The sequence below is a fragment of the Macaca thibetana genome, chromosome 15 (genome assembly GCF_024542745.1).
Source record: "Macaca thibetana thibetana isolate TM-01 chromosome 15, ASM2454274v1, whole genome shotgun sequence".
In the NCBI taxonomy this organism is placed as follows: Eukaryota; Metazoa; Chordata; class Mammalia; order Primates; family Cercopithecidae; genus Macaca; species Macaca thibetana.
In genome coordinates, this window is record NC_065592.1 from 40,849,036 (window position 1) to 40,872,093 (window position 23,058).

Here is a 23,058-nt window from a genome sequence, read left to right on the forward strand (position 1 = left end):
TTTCCTAATTTAATTGGTGGATACATGACTGGTTGTTTTGGTATTCAGTAAACATTAAAGATGCATTGTATACACACATATACATATGCACACATTTGTTGGAATATAGGACAAAAAATATAAGCCATGGACTCTGTGTTTAACGAGCTCACAGACTCAAGTGGAAGGTAGACATATTCAGAATGAATATATTACACAATGAGGTCATATGAAATCTAAAGAGACAATTCATTCTGAATTGTTATATTACCTTGGGTAAGCCATTTTCTTTTTTGAAGCCTTGTACTTCTGACACATTATATAGAGAGATACAAAAAGTTTATATATGTTAAATAAGTATATTATATACAATAGGCACACACATATATATACATATGTATAACAGATTTATTGTGAGAATTAACTGATATATAATACATGAGAAAATGACAAACTGTGAAGCACTTTGAAAAAAATGTGAGATAATGTGAACACTTTGGGCATCTTTGCAACTATTTCTTCTGTGAAACTGCCATCCCACACAGTTTTGGGCTCAAGTGGCAGTCTGTAGCAAGCAGGTTGTAAGTGACTGTAAACTATTCTTAAGCTAACATATTTTGTGTCTAGCACAATGAGGGATAGAAATAAAGAAGACACTGGCTATTATTGAATAGCTCGTGATTGTCAGAACAGGGACTTGGAGCTTAAGAGACCCATGGGATGGCTCAGCTAGGGGGTGTAGGAGTTTGAACCAGTGGGCTATTTGCAGGGGGCGGGGTAGTGGTTAATGCTGAGAGGAGAGTACTGTGCTTTACCTTCCCTGGGGGCTCTCTCAGTCCAGTTAGCAGAGCCTCACTGCCATCATTACACTTGGCCCTGGCAGGTGCTCCCCTCCTAGTGCTCTGGCCTAAGCAGGGACACAAATCTCTCCCCCTAGTTCTCATCAGCCCAAATGTAAGGAACACTCTGGCTTCCAACATTGCCAGAGTAGGCTCTCTAAGATCCCCAGACCCCCTCTTTTTGCCCCTCTGTTATATGAGACACCTAACGTCATCCCAGACAGCCAGCACAGCTCTCCAGCCTCCTCACTCAAGGGCCTGATTTTCCAGCTTCTTGCCATCTCCATGTGAGAGATTCTACTGTAAGTTCTTGGGGGCTTGTTCTCAGGAGGAAGGTGAGAATTTGCAATTCAGACTTAGGAGTTCAGGTTCCAGGAACTTGCAGACACACTGACTCCTGAAAGTAGTCTCCAAATATTCTCCTTCTTGGGACAGAATATGTTCCAGAGACTGGGGGAGGTGGAGTCTCAGGTTGGAGTCAGGTAGTATATCAGTCAGAGTCCCAGGTGAACAGGTGGCACACTCAAATGGGGTAACTTGAGGTGAGTTTAATAAAGGGATTATTTTTAAAAGGGATAGCAGGGTATGGGGAAACCACAAGAGACAATGCAGAACCCCAAAGGGCTCATCAAAGCGTGAGTAACAGCAGGTGCTGTTACCTGCCCAGGCCTGAACAGGCAACTGGAAGGAGAGGCTACTGGTACCTGGAGAGAGAGTCCTGTGATGGGAGGAGCCACTTGGTGGGAGCTGAGGTTTTTAATGGAGGGATGCAGCCAGCCCTTGGAAATCCCACGAAGAGGGAACCGGGCAATAAGTACCTCAACCTCACCCTCGCCCTCTTCTTTTCCACCTCTGGTCAGTTGGCTGAACCCAACTGCAAGCTGTAGCATTATATTCCAGACAGGCCAGGTTGTAGGGCACAGAGAAAGGTGGGTGTGGAGGAGAAAATGGCCCCACACAGCCTTGCTGTGATGACGAAGGTCCACAGGGATCAGACTTGAGCAGCATAGCCTGACCATCAAGATGGAAAACGAGGAAGGTACCAGAGACGACAACAACACGGTCAAGTAGTCTCCTCGGTAAGACGAATTCAAAGGCCACTGGAAGGCAAAGGTACTATGAGCAAAGCCATGACCTTGATGTCTGAATCCAGTTGCCCACAGTGTTTAAACCAAGACAAACTCATATCTTTGTAGAGATATTCTTGGCATGCAAGAATCAAATTCATTTAGCAATTTCACTAGCAGCACCAGGTTGAATTTTCCAATCAACTGCTTTCAGGGACATTTAGAAGCAAATCTGTAGCAGACACTCCATTATTTACTTTATTAAGCATCCTTGAATGAGTTAATGGAAAGATCCTTGTCCAGTGATTTAAAAGACCTCAGTATTAGGTTCTGCACTTCCTCTAACTCACTAGGTCCTTTAAGTGACTCCATTTTCCTCTTTGGGTCTCAGTTTCCTTCTCTGTAGCATGAGAGGGTTGGCCATGATCTCTTCTGATCCCTTCTGATTCTGGCATGGTAAGATTCTAATGGACACTGTTCAGAACAAGTCATGATATTTCAGCACAGCCGACTTGGCGGTCACTACATGATCCCATTTTTTGGTAAATTACAATATTGTTTCTTTGAAATCCCTCTTTAAAATTGCTCCATTTCTCTGATGCAGCAAAGAAACAAGAGAAAATAATTGCTTTCCCGTGGACTCACGCCCATGAAAATAAACCCAAGTGTCCTGCTACTAAAAAGAATCCGTCTGCCACACTTCCTATTTATTTGGCTTTGGAGAATTGGACAGAGCAGAATTGAGGGAGGCGTGATCCACCACATTGAGTCATCACCTGCAATGGCTTCCCTCTCCAAGAGCCTCCAAGAGCCCAGTGAACAAAGGTAGGGCCTGCTCTTACAACCTTCTGCCTCAGTACACTTCTCCACAAAGGAAGAAATGCTCACTTCCTCATTACGATTCCTGCCCACCAACTTCGTTTGTTGTTTAAGTTAGGAAAGAAAAGCAAAACAAGCCTTTGAATGCTCGCTCTTTTTTTGGGTCCTGGCATTAAATCTGACTCACTGTAAGAGGGATCTGTTGTCTTTGCCTGAGCAGCTTCTCTCTCCTTTCTTAATGACGACAACCATCCTCCCCTTCTTCCCTTAGATATCTGCTCCTCCCCTAGTCCAACCACGGGGTTGATTTTGGTGGGAGCGCCACTCACAGATTCTTAGCACCTGGCCACAAAGACTATGACCTGACCTAGGCGTGACCATCCCCCAGCCACTGAGATTGAATGAGGAAACTGATCAAAGCTGGGATAATCGGCTGGAACTTATGTCCAGTAAAGCATGGGGAAAAGAGAGAAGCCCTCTTCTTGCTTTGGCAGAGCTGAGCTACATAACATGAACCAGGAGATTAAGCCCTGCCCTTGCCAAGATGAAGCCATCTGCAGTCAGATAAAATGAACCCCAAGCACAAAGAAAAGTTGAAAGCAGTTATGGAAGGAAAGGGATGGGAGAAGGGAGGAGAAAGACTTGACAGTATTATTTGTTTATCTGGATGCAGTGATCCAGATTCCAGACCCATTTGGGTTTTTTGTTTTTTTTTTTTTTACAAGAGTCATTAACTGTGCTTTGTTAGTTAAGCTAATTTTACTTGGATTTTTGTTCCATAACTAAAGAAGCCTGAATAATGCAGAAACTGATGTCTGCAAATGAGGACTTGTAGGTAATGGTCCCTGAAATGTGGAACTGGATGAGGCAAGGTAGTGAGGAGCTGCTTCCAAAACAGTTTGGTCTCTCCAAAACAATGACCAGTTCATACACTATTAACCTAATAGAGCTGTGGAGAGCAAAGCTCTAGATCGTTGTATCCATCTCAACAATAAAATGAACGTTAGCCAGAAGAGGTGAATTATGCCTTCAAGAGATCTAAGGTCAAAAGATGTCAAAATGGGTTGACTATTTCTTATGCCCTTTAATGAAGCACTGCCAAAAAGGATGTCTCCATCTAAGCTGGGCTGTTTGGAAGCAGAAGAGGAACAGCAGGCAGATAAAAGAAAGGCTCCTCCTATTTGCAGCAAGATTCCAATACTGCAGAGTTTGATGGTCTTTTTCCTTAAAGAATTGCAAAAGCAAATTCTGTAACTGGGAAGAGGGATCCCTGAGGGATCTGGAGTAAAGAGGGAGCACCTTATCTTGAAGCAACATTGACAGCAACACTGCTCAGGCCTGTGTTCATCACACAGCTCTCCCTCATCACTCAGAGCATCAAGGCAGCTGAGGCCAGGAAGCTGAGTCCCTGAGGAATGAACACTTTTCTAGGCCTGTGCTGAGGAGCAGAAATCCTTCTACAATGGTGGCTATTTTACTGCTGCTCAGTGGAATTCACACAAATTCTCTAAGGGGTAGGACCCATAGGAGGGCAGAAAGAGCTTGCTCCTCTGGCAGCAAAGTAAGTCTGTACTGTCCCTATCCAGAAGGATGGGACATAGGTTCTTAGCTGATGGCAACTGGAATCGCTTCCCCGTTCCTCCTTATTTTATTTTTTGAGAAAGAGTTTTGCTCTTATTGCCCATGATGGAGTGCAATGGCGCAATCTTGGCTCACTGCAACCTTTGCCTCCCAGGTTCAAGTTATTTTCCTGCCTCAGCCTCCCAAGTAACTGGGATTACAGGCATGCACCACCATGCCCAGCTAATTTTTTGTATTTAGTAGAGACGGGGTTTCACCATGTTGGTCAGGCTGGTCTTGAACTCCTGACTTCAGGTGATCCACCCACCTCAGCCTCTCAAAGTGCCAGAATTACAGGCGTAAGCCACTGTGCCCAGCCCATTTCTCCTTTTTAAGTGGAAATCTTGCAAACATACATAGGTGTTCCTCAACATACACTGGGGTAATGTCCTGATAAACCCATTGCAAGTTGAATATATCATGTCAAAAGTGCATTTAATACCTAACCTAACATAACCTAACATGGCTTAGCCTAGCCTACCTTAAATGTGCTCAGAATGCTTCCATTAGCCTACAGTTGAGCAAAATCGTCTAATACAAAGCTTATTTTAGAATAAAGTATTAAATATTTCATGGTGGTTTGCCACTGTGATTGTGTGGCTGACTGGGAGCTGTGGCTACTACAGCTGCCCAGCATCACAAGAGAGTATCATACCACATATCACTAGCCTGAGGAAAGGTCAAAATTCAAACTTTGAAATACATTTTCTACATTTCTACTCAATGTGTATCAGGTCTACAGCATCATAAAGTCAAAAATCATAACTTGAACCATCCTAAGTTGGGACCATCTGTATAGAGTGGTTACATGCATCATTTTGTCCTAGGTGGCAAGAGCATGAATATAGGCTTCTCAATGACTATCTGATAAACGATTGCTTTTGCATTTATTCAACACATATTTGTGGGGTACCTACAAGGTAGCAGACACTCTTATAGACCCTGGGGCTATAATCATGAAGAAAAAAAGCACGACAACTATAAATGAATCTTGCCTTTACAGAGTCATTCTCATCCCAGGAGGGAGCATCATTCTCCAGGCAGTCAGCCAGCCAGGTCCAAATACCAGAAATCATTCTTTCACAGCTGAGACCTTTCAGCAAGGCTTCTCCTCCTAAATTCATCCCAAATCTACCCACTTCTCACCACCTCCACTGCTTCAACCAGCGCCCAGGACATGATCATCTCTCAGCTGAATCACTGCATCAGTTTATTAACTGGTCTACTTGCCTGTAGCTTTGTCCCCACAGTCTATTCCACACACAGAACAGTCACAGTGGTCTCTCCAAAACAATGACCAGTTCATACACTATTAACCTAATAGAGCTGTGGAGAGCAAAGCTCTAGATCGTTGTATCCATCTCAACAATAAAATGAACGTTAGCCAGAAGAGGTGAATTATGCCTTCGTCAGACTCTCTTTGTGTAAGCAGTCAATGTTGGTTTTATTTTTTCTGACAGTGGAAAATGTCGTAATGATCCATCCACTTACAGAATTGCTGCCTTGAAAAAGTAAAATCTGTCCAATTACATAAGCTACATCCATTAACTTCTCAGAGCAACCAGACATAAAATCTAAGCCCCTTACCTTACTCTACAAAAGCCTAAGTATCCGCAGCCACCTACCCATTCTCCCTTATTTTTCTGTCTCCTCCCACGCATACTCTTGCTCCAGCTTCTACCAGCGCCCTTCTACCCCTCAGCCACAGCAAGCTGCTTTGCATTTAAGGCTTTTACATTTGCTGTTCCTCCTTCTTGGGACACTCTTCCGCTAGATCTTTGCAAGATCACCTCCTTTCCATTGTTCAAATGCAACAGGATGTTTGATGAGACTTTTCCTGTTTGGGAATTCCAGCTAAAGGCCAGATGTGACAACAAAGAGGCTCTAAGCATGCCACCTTCTCAAGACAGCTACCCATCATGGCACCAGATTCCTCTCCCAGGGCTTATCATGAGAAGTGGCTATGCCTACCAGATCTATCCCTACCAGGCTTCCCCCAGCGCTCCTTCCCAATCTTCATGAGATGACTGTGAAGGCGGAAGGAGGGGAGTTAGTGTCAGAAGCATCAGTCTCGTGGAAGTGCAGTGTTTGTGATGAGAAGTGACTCCTCCCCGCTAAGCTAACTACTGGGGAGACTCCAGAGAACTAGACATAAAGCAGGAGATCCCTAAAAGAAGGGGCAATGTGTATACTCTTCCATCTGCCCTTGGACTTATCTGGTTAAGCAGGAGATAACGGGAATTATTTCAAGGTGAAAATAGGGGCAGAAGGGGAGCTGCCTATACATAGTCCTACAGTTGCTCTGGCTCAGGGAACGTTGCAGAAGGTGGTTGGACTTGGTCCCATGAGTCCTCCAGAGGACTGACCAGCATTTGAATGCCTGCCACAGTGAGGTTATCTGTGGCCAGCATTAGCCAGAGAAGCAGTACCCGCCAACCCAGAAAGAACTGCAGCTGTGGCCAGATGAGTAAGACTTTTTTCCAGTTTCTTCTCCTTCGGCCCACCTGAAATACACAGGAAGGGCTGGGCCTTGAAGAAGGAAGGGGAGCAGATATCTCAGACCCAGATCATACCCTTTTTCCACTTTCATTTCTAGAAGTCAATATCCCAGCTCAAGAATGCTCCATGTGAGGGCAAGAGAAGGGAAAAAAGATTTCAATGGAGTTTGAGACTGAAGCCTTAAAGAAGACTGGACTTTTAATAATCAGAAAGTTATGGAATCCTCCTGTGCCTGCCCTGGATCTGTTTGCCCTCCCCCTTTCCCACCCCTGCTATGTACTGGGGCTGGGACCTGATCCCTGCACGCTGTGCTTCCCTGGGTCAGTTACTTTTGGTTATGTGGTGAAAGGCAGGCACAGGTGAGGGACTGGAAAACAGGAGGAAGGAAAACAATCAAGGTATTCATTGTCCACCTCTCTGTCTCCAGGGGAGTTTCTGACTGTGAGCTGTTCCTCTTGTATGACTCTAGACCTCACACGGTCTAGCTTTCACTCTTTTTTCATAGTTTCTGGGCTCTGGTCACACATCCTCCTCCATTTGTCCCTCTTCTGATAATATCTGGGTAGTCTTACTGTCCTCTGTTCAGTTTCTCACCTTTTCCATCACCCGTGTAACTAGTTGTCTGCATAAAATTCTCTCTGTTTCAGATACTTTTTTTTTTTCCTTATACACAGGGTCTCATTCTGTCACCCAGGCTGGAGTGCAGTGGTGCCATCATAGCTTATTGCAGCCTTGAGCTCCTGTGCTCAAGCAATCCTCCTGCCTGAGCCTCCTGAGCACCTGGGACTACAGGCACGTGCCTCCACACCCAGTTAATTTTTTTTTAATTTTAAAAATTTTTTGTAGAGATGCAGGTCTCACAATGTTGCCCAGACTGATCCTGAACTCCTGGCTTCAAGTGATCCCCCTCTTCAGTCCCCCAAAATGCTGGGATTATAGGTGTGAGCTACTGTGCCCAGCCCTGTTTCAAATACTGATAGTGCTGTTTGTCTTTTGGATGGACCTTAACTCATATACTTCACCACAGTCTATAAAGGTCTATGCTCTGAGGGACTATGCTATAGGGATAGCACAGTTGAGATAGCAATGGCAAGAAATCAAATGATTTCATATTTATACCTCAATCAAGACATCTTAATAAACCAATGACAAACATCTCAACTCAAGTGTCATCTCTTCAGAAGGGACTCTTCACAAGAGCAAAGGCAGCACGTCCATCTCCCAATCATATTCAGCCCTGTTACCTTTACCTTCTTTTGGCAGTTTTCAGTACCTGAATTCATCTTATCTATTTATTTGCTTGCATGTTTACTATCTGTCTCCTCCCACTGGAATGTAAGATCTTGGAGGACAGTTACACGTCCTTTTTGTACTCTTATGTCCTCAATACATAATTACTAACTGACCGGCGTCAGGGTCTGATTGAATGGAATGTATCTCACCCAGCGACCGTTGACTTGCAGCTGGATGTGATAGTTGGATGTTGCTTTGGTTGTCAACCCTTAAGGACGAGGTGAGTGCATTGTATTATGTTTGCCTTCTTGGAATTGTATACGTGGAAGAGCGTACGTGGCGTTGTCTCTTTTACTCAAAGGGCGGAATGCCATGAGCATCATTTATTTTCACTTTCCTGTTACTATTTCTTTCTTCTGTAGCATTGTCCTTTCTTTCAGGAACTGTTCCTGTCCCACCCATGAAACTATCTAAGAATGCAAAACTGGGTGAGGTGAGCAGATTTTCCATAGAATTTTAAATTTCGTTTGTGGTTAGTAAGCAATTCAGATATTTTCTTTATTTTTCTTTTTTGTATTGGTTTTTGTCATTACATTTTCGTAGCACATTATCCATTATATCTATATTTTAAAATTCATATTAGTAAATTGTATAAGTCTCTTTTAATTTTTAAAACATCTTCTGTGTCAGTGGTTTCTAGCTTTTTCATTACAGTTTTGTATATGCGTGTTTTTCTTTCTTTTGCCAGAAGTCTGCTTCTCAGACTTGCCAGAGGTTTCCTTATTTTCTGTTTTCAAATAACCAAACTTATCTCTTTTTAAAGTTTATCAGGTATACTGTGTTTTATACACTTCGGTTAATTCATTTTTGCTTTTTCTTTTGCTGACAGAGGATCAAATATGTTAAAACATGTCATATCCACTGTCGTTGCTCTAATGGGACCCAAAAAGCAATACAGAACTATGTGGAAGATGGGGTCATGATTGAAACTGATGATGAGGAGTGGGAAGGCTGGACTGCTAAGTGGGATTGTAGTTGTTGCCTCCTGTGTCTGTGTCACACCCATTTAGCCCATCTCTGATTTCATTCATACCTGTGATAGACAGTCTGACTCACCTTCTGCTGCTGGTGCTCTACCTCCAGACTCACACCTCTTGTCTTTCTTCATTCTGTGCTAGGGCCTTCTCCTAATGTCAGGAAGCTTTCCAGGCTGGCCCAACTCAGAAGTACCGAGGAATTCGTACCCTATGGGCAACCCTCAAACAATGCACAATGTTGGCCAATGAACAAATGCTCCATCCTCTTCTCCATTGGGTAGACACTTGTGGGGAACATTCTGCATACTTCTCAGAGGTCCTGGTGGAACTGAGCTCTTGTTGCTGACAATAGTGACCTCACAGTGTGTCTGTTGATGGACTTTTCCTCTTTCTCTGTTTTACTCTCCCTATCTCCTTGCTCCTACTTCCTGGGATCGCCTGCACTAAGTCCTTGTCTCAGGCTCTGCTTTGCAGGACACCAAAACACTCATCACCATAGTCTGAGAAATGTTTGAGGTGAACACATAGGATTAATTGTACAACTTCTCAGCTGGCTTCTCTCCTGCTTGGAGAGATGTCTTGAAGAAAACTACAGTGCACAGATGAACAGAAAATGCTGTGCTATTTAAGAGCTGTAACACTGAGACCAGGCAGTTTTACTGTGGGCATCTTAAATAAGCACAGCACTGTGAGAAGAGGCAAACATTCTTGAACTACAAGAAAGCACTGTGGAATCGATTGGCAGAGAACTGTATCAGTGGCAGCTGACATGGTTTGGGTGACAGGACCACAAGAACATCTCTTCAAGATCTCCATGACTTTAGCGGACTGCCCCAAAACACCAGCTGGGCACTTACTGCCAATGGAGTGTTGACACCAAGGAAGTAAATCTGGCCACAGGGGACATCCTGGAATTCCCTTTTCCCAGAAGGTACCCACAGATAAACAATGAGCTGAACTAATTCCTGGGCAAATAGAAGCAAGCCTAGAATATTTGAAGGAATAATTTTTGAAGAATATTTGAGAAAGAAGAAGATGACCTTGTGCTAATTTTGTACCTAGGGCACCAGCCCTGTAATTAAGTTTTAGAAGAAATGCAAACCTGTTTTATCGTCACAGTTGGGTAAAGTCTGGAATGTATTTTACAACCACATTATTGACAATTATTCGGCTCAACATTTCCGAAAATTCAGTCAATTGTCTATCACCTTGACAATGTATCATTTGTACTATTAGTTACCTAATACTTTCCTTTCAACCAGCCCACTTTTTAAAACTTAAATACTTACTTTATATTAAACACAAATAAATGTGAAATTATGGATTTAGTATGTATCTATATTTTTCTAACAGCTATTGAAATAAATATATAACTGTTAAAGTAAAAACCGTCTCAATCCATATGTGGTATATATACTACACATTGGGAAAAACTGATTTGGATACAACCATAAGTTATCCTGACTTTGTTTCTCATTAGATTTCTATCATCACATCCTCTGCTTTGTGAAATACTAATTCTCGGTTAATTTCCATTTGGTTATAATCCTTCCACAAAGTCTGTTTTTCAGAAAAGGTACCTGGACTTGAACACAGGCCCTGCCTTTGCTGCTGTGGCTATAGGATAGCCAATCATAGCGGATTTCTATCTTCCAGAAAGTTCTCGAAGTTTCTGCCAGGTTGATATAACTCTTCCTTTTTTAACATGGGGTTGCAGATTTTTTTTTTTGTTTTTTGTTTTTTTCCTCTCTCTGTTTGTTGTTTTTATCATTTCAATAAGGTTTGAGGAAGGTTTTGTAAGCTCAAAGAGTTATCTTGTAGTAAACCCTGAGTGACTTCCTGCTAGATTGGGCCTGATACTGCAGCCTCTGGGGTGCCCCACCCATAAACCTCCAAGTTCCCACTGCCAGCATCCACGTGTCTGCCTGAGAGCATTCTGTGGCAGCTGAGCCCACCCTGCCTGTGTGCAGCAGGCCGGAAGTCCTGGACTCTCATCCAGTGCCCCGCCCTCCTGCTTTTCAAAGACTGAGAGGGGTTGGTGTATGAATACCATAACATCCTTGCCCCTTTGGTTGGAAACTCCGAGGTGCCAGACTGCACTGGCTCCCAGAATTCCTAAGAGGACAGTGTGATGTAATCACTCACAGTGGGAACTAGATGCGCCCTTTAAAGTCTTCCTTCCCATCCCTGTCTCATTTCTCGGCTCTCTTACCTTGTTTCTTGGGATCGCCTTGCAGAGAAACTAAATGAATCCTCCTCTAAAGGGAAACTCAAATCAAAACATGGACTGAGTATGGCAGGTTTTCTAGAAAGCTCTCTCCCCTGGTGTGGAGAATGAACTGAGGAGATGGAACTGTGGAGGCCAGGAGATGTGAGCAGCAGTCCTAGGGAAGATAAGAAAAGAGCCAGTACCACATTACCTTAAGGGAAGACCGCCATGTGCAGTGCTTTAAAAGGCCGAGGCAGGAGAATTTTGTGAGGCCAGGAGTTCAAGACCAGCCTGAGCAACACTGCAAGACCTTGTCTCTACAAATATATATATGTACTAAACATACATATATTAGTACATATACGTGTGTGTGTGTGTGTGTGTGTGTGTATGTACTAAAAATTAGCCAGGTCTGGTGGTACGCACCTGTAGTTCCAGCTACTCAGGAGGCTGAGGTGGGAGAATCACCTGAGCCCAGGAATTAAGGCTGCAATAAGCCATGATCACACCATTGTACTCTAGCCTGGGTTAAAGAGTAAGATCCTGTCTCCAAAAAAAAAAAAAGAAAAGAAAAATGAAAGTAGTCATCATAACAATATCCCAACTTTGCAACTTTGCTGAGCTTCCTAGCACTTATTTTATGGTTCATTGCTGTTGTTATTTTTATTACTGAGGAGACACCTAGTCCATATTGTTGAATAAATAAATGATTCCTTGGCCACTGACTGGATGGTGGAGCCACTCAATGAGAGAAGGACCAGAGGAAAAGGCATAAGTTTAGAAGGAGAGGAGAGGGAGGCAATTTCCTCCCACAAACATATCAGATAAAAGGGTGCTCTGGGTCCTTCTTGGAACTCAGGGTCCCCAGCAGACTCATGCAGGGGGATGACGAGAAATCTTAACAGTCGATGTGGTACGTGTGACTGTCTATCAGAAAGAATTCAGCCCTCTTGTTAGCAGCCCATCATGAGCCAGATGATAACATTTTAGTTGTTGGATTATGAAGGGCAGGTGCAGAGGGGCAGGATATTCAAGACATTTGGGGTCGTGGGACAATGGATATTTACTAACAGCAGGCAGAGCTGTACCGCTATGTATACATGGAGTCCCAGCCCCGTGCCTGAAGACAGGCAGAGAAGACAGGCAGATTGGAAGACACCAGCTAGGATGGCTGAAGGAGAGATCTCTACCGAGAGACAACTGGAACAGGCCAAAGATTGCAAACACTGATCAGATGCTCACACAGGGCCAGAATGCTGTTTCCAGTGCTTCCTGTAAATTAACTGAAAGGAGAGTAGTTTCCATGAATATCCTTTTACAGATTAAGAAACTGAGCTGCAGGGAAAGATCGAGTGTGGAGCATTATTTTCAGTAACTTGGAGGTTTTCAGTAGCTTGGCTGTGATTACGTGGTTAGTAGGTGGCAGGACCAAAATTCAGACACAGACAAAGGCATCTCTCTACTTACCTGCCCTATAAATTGGAGTAGAAGGTGGAAAGCAAAAGGAGAAAATCAGCTAGTGGCTACCAAAGAGGTTTGAGGAGGCTCAGTGGTGTTTTGATGGACCAGGAGCTCAAGGGGTAACCAGAAAAGTACTTCTCCAGCTGTTGGGATAGTGTGCTTGTCTCCCACTGGTAGGGTTTCTGAGGAGTTGGAGAGCAAGCGGCAGGAAATATACATGAGATTTGAAACAGTCTGTGGCATTAGAATGGACTTAGTAGATTTGAAAAGTGGGTGCATCATTTATCTTTGGACTCCCAAGTCCAAACATGATCCTGGGCACAAATTATTATTCAAGAAATATTTCTGAATGAGTGCACGAATAAACAAAAAACTTGCTTGATCTTTCTCAAACATAGATCCGATACCACCTCTTATCTCATTTAAATATTCCCAAGGTGTCCTACCAGTTGTGAAGTGGCATCATTGTCTCGGTAAATACCCGGAGTTTGTCATCTTGCACCAAGAAGATTAAGGACAGGGACACATGTGGGAGGGTCAAAGAGCAGAAAGTTTAATAGGCAATAGAAAGGCAAGAGGAAAGCAGCCTTCTCTCTCCTGAGGGAGAAATGACTGAAAAGGAAAAACTGCAGCAGATTTTATACACACTCAGGCTTGAGGAGGTGCTGTCTGACTTAAGTAGGGCCCACAGATTGGTTTGACCAGGTGTGACATTTACATAGCATGTGGGGAAGGCTGGGCACCCCACCCTAATCTTATTATGCAAATGGGCTTTCCACTTGGCCAGCACCATCTTGTCTGCTCCTTACTGTACACGTGGCTGGCAAAGAGAAGGGAAGATGGACTCATCATTTTGATCATGCCTAGTCCCAGGTAGCCTTTTCCTATTGGCACAACTGCCAGCATTCACTCGTGCAAGCTTCCAGCTTGCTTGTCTATGTCTGCAGATCAATTTTACAGGCTGCTCTTTGTTGGAAAAGAACATGATTGGCTGGGTGCAGTGGCTCACACCTGTAATCCCAGCACTTTGGGAGGCCGAGGCAGGCAGATCATGAGGTCAGGAGATCGAGACCATCCTGGTCAACATGGTGAAACCCCATCTCTACTAAAAATACAAAAATTACCTGGGCCTGGTGCCAAGCTCCTACAGTCCCAGCTACTCGGGAGGCTGAGGCAGGAGAATTACTTGAACCTGGGAGGCAGAGGTTGCAGTGAGCTGAGATTGTGCCACTGCACTCCAGCCTGGTGACAGAGTGAGACTCCATCTCAAAAAAAAAAAAAAAAAAAAAAAAAAGAGAATATGATTCTGGGGCTGCTTTTCATTAAAAGGAAAACCTTACCAAGGATTCCTGTACCCTCACGATCTGCCTAAGTACTTTCTTCTTAACTGCTACATCAGTTGCAGGATAGTCTAAATGCCTCTTCCTGGATTTCAAGGCCAGCACGATCTCACCTCTGTCTATTATTTCACTGCAACGTCCCCCACACTTGATCTTCCCTGCTGCTGTGTGTGATAGAATCTATTTTGTTGGCCTTCTCAACCTTCTATCCCTCATTTTCAGGTCATTGCAAACCCCCATGCATTTTGAATAGAGGAATTTTCCTTCTGCACAACTCATCTCTGAGATGGGGGCTGCCAAACACACTCATGGGCGTGTGACACTATTGGAACCAATCAGAGTCCTTTCCACAAATTCATATCATTCCAGTGGAAGAGGAAGTCTTCTCTTTCCTCTGGAGCCACTCTCTGGGGTGGTGGAATAATATAAGCCCAGAGCTGTTTGCAGACATCTCTGCCACATGAATCTTGTCCTCACTTGGAGGCAAGGAGCCATATTTACAGAAAAAGAGAAGCAAGACAGACAGACATAGACTCACACACACACACACAAACACACGGAGAGAGAGAACAGAGTGAGTGACCACATTGTCATGCCACATTGCTTGAGTCTCTGCATCCCCTGTCCTACCTGGTTTCATGAGCCAATACATTTCTTTAAAAAAAAAAGTGTAAATTTGAGTTGTGTTTCCTTTATGGGCTAATACAAAGTGTCTTGACTGCTATTCAGCTGTACTGGATTGCTGATGGCTCCCAGAATTCCACGCTGTCTCTGACTTACACCCTTTACAGGTTCGAGAGACACCATGTTAGCCACATGAAGTCCAGGAGGGAAATGCAAGGATGGCTCCTGCGACCCATTCTCCTTGTTCCCTGGGTTTTTCTTCGGGCTACTCTGTGTGGCCATGTTCAGGTTGCCAGGGGGGTTCTCCTGGACCATCTCCTTTGTGCTCTCCCCCTATATCTGCTCAGACCCTCTGCTCCTTTGCACTCTCCAGAGTCTACCTCCTTATGGAGCCTGACCCCTGACATGGGTTGGCAGCCATTTCTCTCCCTCTGGTTCTGTTGCTGGGTAGGGGCTTTGGTTGCAGCAGGCTTCAGACCCTGAGGGTGTGCAGTATGGACTCACAGCAAGTCTCCAAAAGACCTCTAGCACGATGAATTACTCGTGACAATTCTTCCCTCCCTTATCATGCTTGAGACTGTTCATTGGCTTCCCAGCCTTCAGGCACATTTCAGACAGCCAGGCATGAGACAGAGTGAAGGCTTAGAGGCCCTTCCACCATTGCGTTTCAACTGTGTAACAAGACTCAGATGCTACACATGTCAGGTGTTCAGAGGAGGAAGTATGAGGAAAGGCAGGTAGGTTTGGGAGTTGGGGGATGTGCCGGCCATTGGCAGAAGGGCCAGGCTAGGCCTGGAGTGTTTAAGGCTTTCCCGAGATGGGGTGGGGCTCTGATGACACAGCCTGCAGAGGAGCCTCTGTGGCTTGCCTGATTGACCTTGAGGATACTGGATTGACAGTTTTCAACATGTGACGGGAAAGCTTGGGCAAGGGCTGGTGTTTAGTGAATGTCAGTCCCAGGATTTTGACACTCATTCTCTGAGTCTGAATGGGGCTGGGGCTGACTCAGGGCCTCCTTCTGGGTCAGCCGGTTATTCCTCCTCTGGTGCATGGAGAGGCCTGAACGGCAACGCCATAAGCCTCAATACTTTTTCCATGGTTAGCAAACGAGGTCTCCTTGACTTTGGGCTCCTCCCCAAAACCCCAACCCACCTTGCCTCTTCTGTAACCCTGGGCCAGGTGGGCTATGACAGAAATGGACAGTGTCTACACTTCATTGCCTCGGGAGCCTCCTGCCCACCTTCCCCTTGCAGTTCCTGTCCATGCCAAGCACCCCTAGCCCTCCTCACTCAACAGATGAGCTGGTCCTCAACAAGCCACCTCTGGGGCTTTCCGGCCTCAAACTGTCTTCATTCTGTGACTCATTAGGAAGATTCTCACCGCTCATGTATTTATGAAGCCCCTGCATGGAGATTCTGGGCTGCCTTTTTTTTCTTTGTTTTTCCTCTTTGATTTCCTTCCTACTTCAAGGAGTCTGAGGGTGGATTCACTTTGCTGAGCTTCTGGGCCAGCCCAGCTGAATAGGAGGAAATATCCCAGCATACTTCTTGCCTGGTGATTATGTTTCTCCTAGAGGGTCAGACCAAGAGCCAGAGAATCACATGCTTGCAGCTGGGAGGGAGCAGAGAGGCAGTCTTGCATAGGGGTTCCTTGGGAAGATGATGGGCCCTGACGTGAGACAGACCCTGAGTCTGAAACCAGTCCTGCCACTCACCAGTGTATGACCTGGAACAAGTAACTCCCTGAGCTTTGACTTTTTTTTTTTTTTTTTTTACATTGTAAAGTAGAGATTAAAAAACTACTTTGCAGGGTTATTATGAAAATTAAATGGGGTATATCAGAAGTCTGATATTTAATGACCAGTAGCCAATACTACGCTTGTCTTATCCCAATCTCCTTTAGAGACAGAGGCCGACTTGCCCAAAGTCATGCCCTGAGACGGCGGCAGAATCACAGCTCATCCTGTTTCCCACTCTGAGGCTCTACACAACCTACACTGGCCCTACTAGGTGGGAGACAACAGCCAGGGCAGATGAGCATGATGGGAAAACCTTTCAGTTCTCTGATCATCGCCCGGGGGCAGCACCAGTGGCAGGATTAGCAAACCCACCCCAGGTCCGCTTCCACATCAGCGATGGAGAATAAAGGAACTAGCAGGAAAAAGTCAAATGAAGAAAGCACCCGGAAAAGATGTTTTTATGTTCACTTACATGGAAAAAAAAAAAAAAATCCAAGTATACAACATGTAGATATATGTTTCTCAGAAAATTCATCTCTATGAACCTGTTTGTTTCAGTCGCAGTTATAATTCAAGAATTGCCAAATGGAAGTCATAAAATTGTGGGGTGGGGGTTGGGGAGGACAGCAGCCAAGGGGAAGGTAGTAATTATGTGCTATTTCTTTTCTAGTTTCAGATAATTTGGAGTTTCAACTTTTCCAGCAAGTCAGTTACATAAACAGACAACATACTAAAATATGATTGTGTAAAAATATAAAATTCCTAAAGCATGATGGCAATAATATTTTTGGGAAAAAAACATTAAAGTCTGATAGCATCAGAAAATACAAATAGGATCATTTAAGCAGTCCTGTTTCTGTGTACGAATGGCAGTTGCAAATGATGGATGTATGTGAAAGAAAAAAGCATTTGATCTGTATATAACTTAGAAAGCATAACCTTTCTAAACACTGACTTTGTAAGAAAACATGAAGGACATCTTACACTCAACAACAATGGTTTAAAAGGAGGATATAAGTGTCTGAAGGATGCAGTGGCACAATGCCATGGCCTTTGTTTTCAACTTGCTCTTAACCTATGTTGGGATGCGTTCACACTGCTGGGTTTCCCGCAGAATCTAGCACCAATATATGGATCAGATTTTGTCTTTGATCTGAGTCCTCTATGTCTTCAGTTTTGAGTGTATTGAGGTATGTTTTCTTTGGTTGCTGTTGTAACGAATGTGTAGTAAAAAAAAAAAAAAAAAAAACCTATAATATTTACAACAATTAAACATTTTAGATCTCAGTGTCAACTCTTCACATAAGAAAACATTGAAAACTTTAAGAATCATTGGAAGGCCATTACTTCCTAGCGTCTGTCATGAAACTGTTTTCGATACACAGAACAATTAGCCGATTAGCACAGCTGTATGCTTTCTGGTCCAGAATCTTCCCCGTGCTCAGCGGGGAGGCAAGTCCCGTGACCGCCGTGTCCGTGGTTCGCCACGCTTCACAGTAGTTATCCACAAGGCGGACACCATGGGGGCTGGAGCCATGCCAAATGACCTTCTGGGGCCTAAAAAGTAATTTTGTCGTGTTATTTTTCAAAATGACACTTCTTTGTGGTATTTTTTGGTAAGCAAATTGGCATAAGTTTAGTGAATCAAGTTAAACTCCTTAACCCTGATGCCAGATCACCTCTCTATCCTCATTGCCCTTGCTAGCTTTCTTAACACACTGGATTCCAGCCATACCCAGGTTGCAGTTGTTTTCAAATCACACCCTCTTCTTTTGTGAATATAAACCTTTGCTCATGGGGTCCCTTAGTCTGGAGGGCTTCTCTTTCCTTTTCAGACCAGTGACTCCTTCTCCTCTTTCAAAGGCCAATAAATAACTTCCTCTTGCAGGAAGCCATCTCTAATTCTCACCCCTAAGTAAAAATGAAAACACACATTTCCTGTATATCCTATGGTACCTGTTTCTCCACTTACAATTATAATATTCTGTCTAGAGTCACAGTTAGTCTGTATCTATTTCCTCTGTAGACTGTGAGCCCTGTAAAAGTAGGAGCCGTGTAGGTTTATTACTGTGCCTTCCAGGCCTGGCCTCAGGTCTAGTATAGACTAGGCACTGAGGAGAGGTTTGCTGAGTTGTTCTATTCTGAAAAACACACATACTTCTCAAGATTTAGAGTGCAAATCACAGTGTAGAGTTACAAGATCACCAGGAGTTGCATTGCTTACCACTTGTGATGTGCCCACTGTGTGCTACATGTTTTCATATATATTCATTTTATTCTCACAATGCTATGACATAGACATGGTTATCTTGCCCATTTGACAGGTAAGGCAGCTGAGGTTCAGAGAGTGGAAATGTCTTGCCCAGGATTCCATATTGAGTTACTGGATCTGGGTCTTCCGACTCCAAGGACAAGGCTTTCTCTGAGGCCCTCAGTTGCCTCACTGTGGCTTTATGTTGGCAATATCCTAGAGAAGCAGCTGATAAAGGCATCCCATTGTTAGCATGCCCCCTAAAACTGTCTATCACACCATATCTGAGAACTTCCAGCCTCACTTACCATGAAGGATCTGTCATTACGTCTCGACCATCAAAGGAGTATATTGGAATATGCATATTGAACTGACCTCCATGGCCAGAAAAAATTGAGTCCCAATTATTAAAAAGTACTTGGCCCTATAGAGAAAAAATACCACAATAGAATAATTATACCATCAGCCTACAAATGAATTAGATTTTTACTTTTTTTTTTTTTTTAGAGACAGTTTCGGTTTTGTCATCCAGCCAGGCTAGAGTGCAATGGCGGGATCTTGGCTCACTGCAATCTCCGCCTCCCAGGTTCAAGCAATTCTCCTACCTCAGCCTCCTGAGTAGCTGGGATTACAGGCATGCACCACTACACCCAGCTAATTTTGTATTTTTAGTAGAGGTGGGGTTTCTTCATGTTGGTTAGGCTGGTCTCGAACTTCTGACCTCAAGTGATCCACCCACCTCGGCCTCCCAAAGTGCTGGGATTACAGGCATGCACCACCACACCTGGCCTATTTTTACTCACTCTTCAAGGCCCAGATGCTCCCTCACACTAGAGTCTCCATCCCCAATCCTAGAGCATGGACAGAGTGAAAACTCAAGAAATGTTTGTGGTTTGATTTTATAATCCATTCATGAACCCTTTTGCTTTTACTGTCTTATGTCTTGAGGCAATTTCTCTCATTACATGTGTGTACAAGACTCCTTCCCATCAAAAGTGTGTTTTACGTCTTTATTTTATTATTGTTATTTTGAAAATATTACACATATGTACTAAGCTTCAAATTTGTGGCAGATCTTGTGCCAGTCTACGCTGTGGGTGAGTCTACACTGTGGGTGAGATGAAGATGAACTTCTTAGTCCTTTCCCTGAAAGAGCCTGATCCCTTGTAGAGAGATCCAAGAATAAAAATAATTTCAGTGGGTGAAGGTGCTGGAACAGAATTCTGGGAGAGGAGGTGGGAAGTTCTGGGTATGGGGTTAGGATGGAACTTGCTAGCCTCAAGGTTTCAAATTGGAGTACTGGGGTTGCAGAGATTAAAGGGTCTTGAAGTACCTTTAAGAAACAGTCATCAGGACCCAGAGCTTCTCCAGGGTGTGTGTGAGTGGCAACGAGCTTTCTCGTTGTTGAAGGAGTCTGCTATTTCTGTGAATAATCGAGGGACCCCACAGGCCCTGTCTTACCCACAAATGGGGCAGAGAAATATCTGCTTAAATGCTCAGAGAACACCAAACCAGGGTTCAGGACAAAGTGCTCTAGTTTGCAGTGATTTTAAGCAAACTGTTTTCTTCTTCTGAGCCTCAGTTTTCTCATCTGACAAACTAAAAAATGAATAATTCTCATGTTTGTTAGAAGTACCTATTAAGATAATGAGGTACTTTGTAAACAAACAAGAAAACCCTGTATCACCTAAAGAAGTTATCATTCTTTCTCTTGTATGCTCCAAGGGTCACACAAGCATAAAGAAAACTGAGGTTCAGGGAAGGCAAAGAACCCGCCCAAAGTGACATAGCCAGTCAGGCAGAGAACGGACTTAAGTCAACAGTCTTCTGTTGATGTCAGGAATGAAAAGTGCCTCCAGCCCCTGTGGCAACCAATGCATGCAGAAGGCAATGGGAACCATATTTATTTTTACCTTGAGGTTCACTATGGGAAGGCTGTATCTCTCTGCTTTCCTCACAATGGTGGACAGATCTTGCAAATGGGAAGATAAGAATGCTCGGTAGGTGGACAACAGTCCTGCAGCTCTGGCCTGCTTGAAGCACTGAAAATCAGCTCGAATGTCCCCAGAAAATGGCATGTTCAGAGCAGCCAAATGCAGCTGAAAAATGTGAGACAAAAGAGAGCAGTCAGAATCAAAGGCAAACTCCAGTCCTCAGAACCATCTCACATTCCTGCAAAGATTCCAGACTTCTTAGGCTGGAGGGCACGTTGAAGGTCATTTTATTCAATCCCTCCCTGACATTGGAATTACAGTCTCTGCCTGACCATCTCCAGGAAAGGAGAGCTATGGTCTCCCAAGCAGCCTGTTTCAGCTCTCTGAACAGCTCTAAGTGGTAGAAATATCTTCCTTAGGTGAAAACAAAAACAAACAAACAAAAACAGAACAAAATATTGCTTGGACCAAATAAAGCACTTCAGGGATCTGAATCCACCTGCAGGCCATAAGTTTGAGACCTCTGGGTCTGTGCAGGGGTTTTAAGCTGGCTTTGGCCCTGGATCCCAGAGCTTCTCCCAGCTATCTGCCTGCTGCCCTTTCTTCCATCTCCTGGATAAGCCTGGGGCTAATCACAGGAGGGGTCTGGGGGAAAGCCACTGAAAGAAGGACATGGCACCTATGACTAAGACTGCTGAGATAGGCCGTTCTGGAAACTAGGGGTCTTATAGTAATTCCAGTCTCACATCCCTGCTATCTTGGTCAGCAGCCCAAATAAAAACCAATCCACAGTCTATTTCTCCCACACTTTGTCTCCCAAAACCCAGCCTCCTACTACTGTCCTCGCTCTCAGCCTTTCTAGCATACCCTCTGAAATGCATTCCATGTCAAGGAACACTCATCTCCCTGCCTCCCATCAGTCTCATCTCGGGGGCAACTTTGATCTCATCAACTTAGAGCTGGAAGGCTGGTGTAGGACCTGGGTCCAAGTTACCAAAAAGGAAAATATTTTTAAATATCTTAAGCCAAAGGACACGAAATGAGGCTCAAGCGGTGGGGCAGGAGGCGGCCAGTGTTTCTCTCCTGGTTTCTACCCTGCCTCTCAGATCTAAACAAAGCCTCTCTGTGTCCCAGTGACCAGGATTGCCATGGTGGTTTTCTGCTTCTCCAGCTTCCAGCCAGTTGGCCACAACTGGCCATGAGCTACAGTGAGTGTCCAGACTGCCCCAAGCAGCCCTTGCACGTCTCTGGATTTTTCTCCATTCACCACCCCTTTCGTTCCCGCAGAGGACAGACCCCAAGGCTGCCACCTGCTCCAGTCTCTCTCTTTTTATTCATCCTGGTTCTGTCTTGACCACCATGCTGGATGGAGGTCCAGGTCAAGCAGCATCACATCCCATCCCCATCTCCTTCCTGCCCTGCACTGAGCCAAGACTTCCCCAGCAGGCGTCCCGGTGGCTAGCATTTTATGCTCTACATTCCCAGCATTAGGATAAGAGGGAGCTTTAGCATGCTACCCACCCACCACAATCACAGGCCTGTGATTGATGGAATGAGGCTTCCCCAATGCCAGGGGCCACCTAAGAAAGGCATAGGCAGGGGTTTCCTTGCCACACCTCTAATTCCACCAAGCCCTATTCTCCTTTAGAGAGACACAGAGAAATGTCTGAAATTACAGTTGTTTCTGAATGACAGGATTGGGGGTTTTTGTGTTCTCATGTTTGTATTTCTTTAATTGTTGGAACATTTTTATAAAACAACATTTTTATAGTGTACTTTTATTAAGACAGTAATGTTACAACACTCAAAATGTTTAAATTATTATTTTGTGGATGGTTGTAGTTTTAATAAAATTGTAGGTGTGTTACTATTTTCTTCTCCATTCTTTTCATGCATTGTTAACATCTTCTGCAATGAATACGTATTAGTTCTGAATTTATAAAATACCATTTAAAAAATCCTTTAGCTACTACCCTAACTTTGGGGCTTTTTGAAGGGTTACTGATACTCACATCTCTCTTCCTTCACTTCCCACTGACTCTTCAACCAACTAGAGTCTTTTTGGCTACTAAATGCTTTGCTCTAGTTTCTAAATTTGAAGGACACCTTTTGGTTCTTCTTCTGAATTTCCTGGCAGCCTTTGACACTGTTGGCTACTACCTTGCTTGGCTTGCTTTCTTCCTCTCTGGCTATGGCTTCTCAGTTTCCTTCTCATATTTCTCCCATCAGGTCCTTTTCAGTTTTGCTCCTCATAGTCGGATCCCTTCTGACTACGCAGATTCTCTTTTGGGAATCCAACCAGCCCCACAATAATGAGACGGCTCATCTCCAGCCATGATTCCACTGTGGGGTTTCAGACCTTCAGAACCTATTCTCTCTTGGTAGTCTCCACTCAGGTTTCCTCCAGG

General features: G+C 44.2%; 1 protein-coding gene across 1 annotated transcript in view; it reads right to left on the reverse strand.

Annotated features, from left to right (window-relative positions):
- Positions 1–16,896: 16,896 nt before the first annotated feature.
- Positions 16,897–23,058, reverse strand: part of COL15A1 (collagen type XV alpha 1 chain) — a 127,072-nt gene continuing 120,910 nt past the window's right edge. Inside the window, 3 exon segments of the mRNA XM_050762069.1 lie at positions 16,897–18,022; positions 19,025–19,140; positions 20,630–20,815. Coding sequence (XP_050618026.1) covers positions 17,809–18,022; positions 19,025–19,140; positions 20,630–20,815 — 516 coding nt within the window. The 3' untranslated portion in view covers positions 16,897–17,808.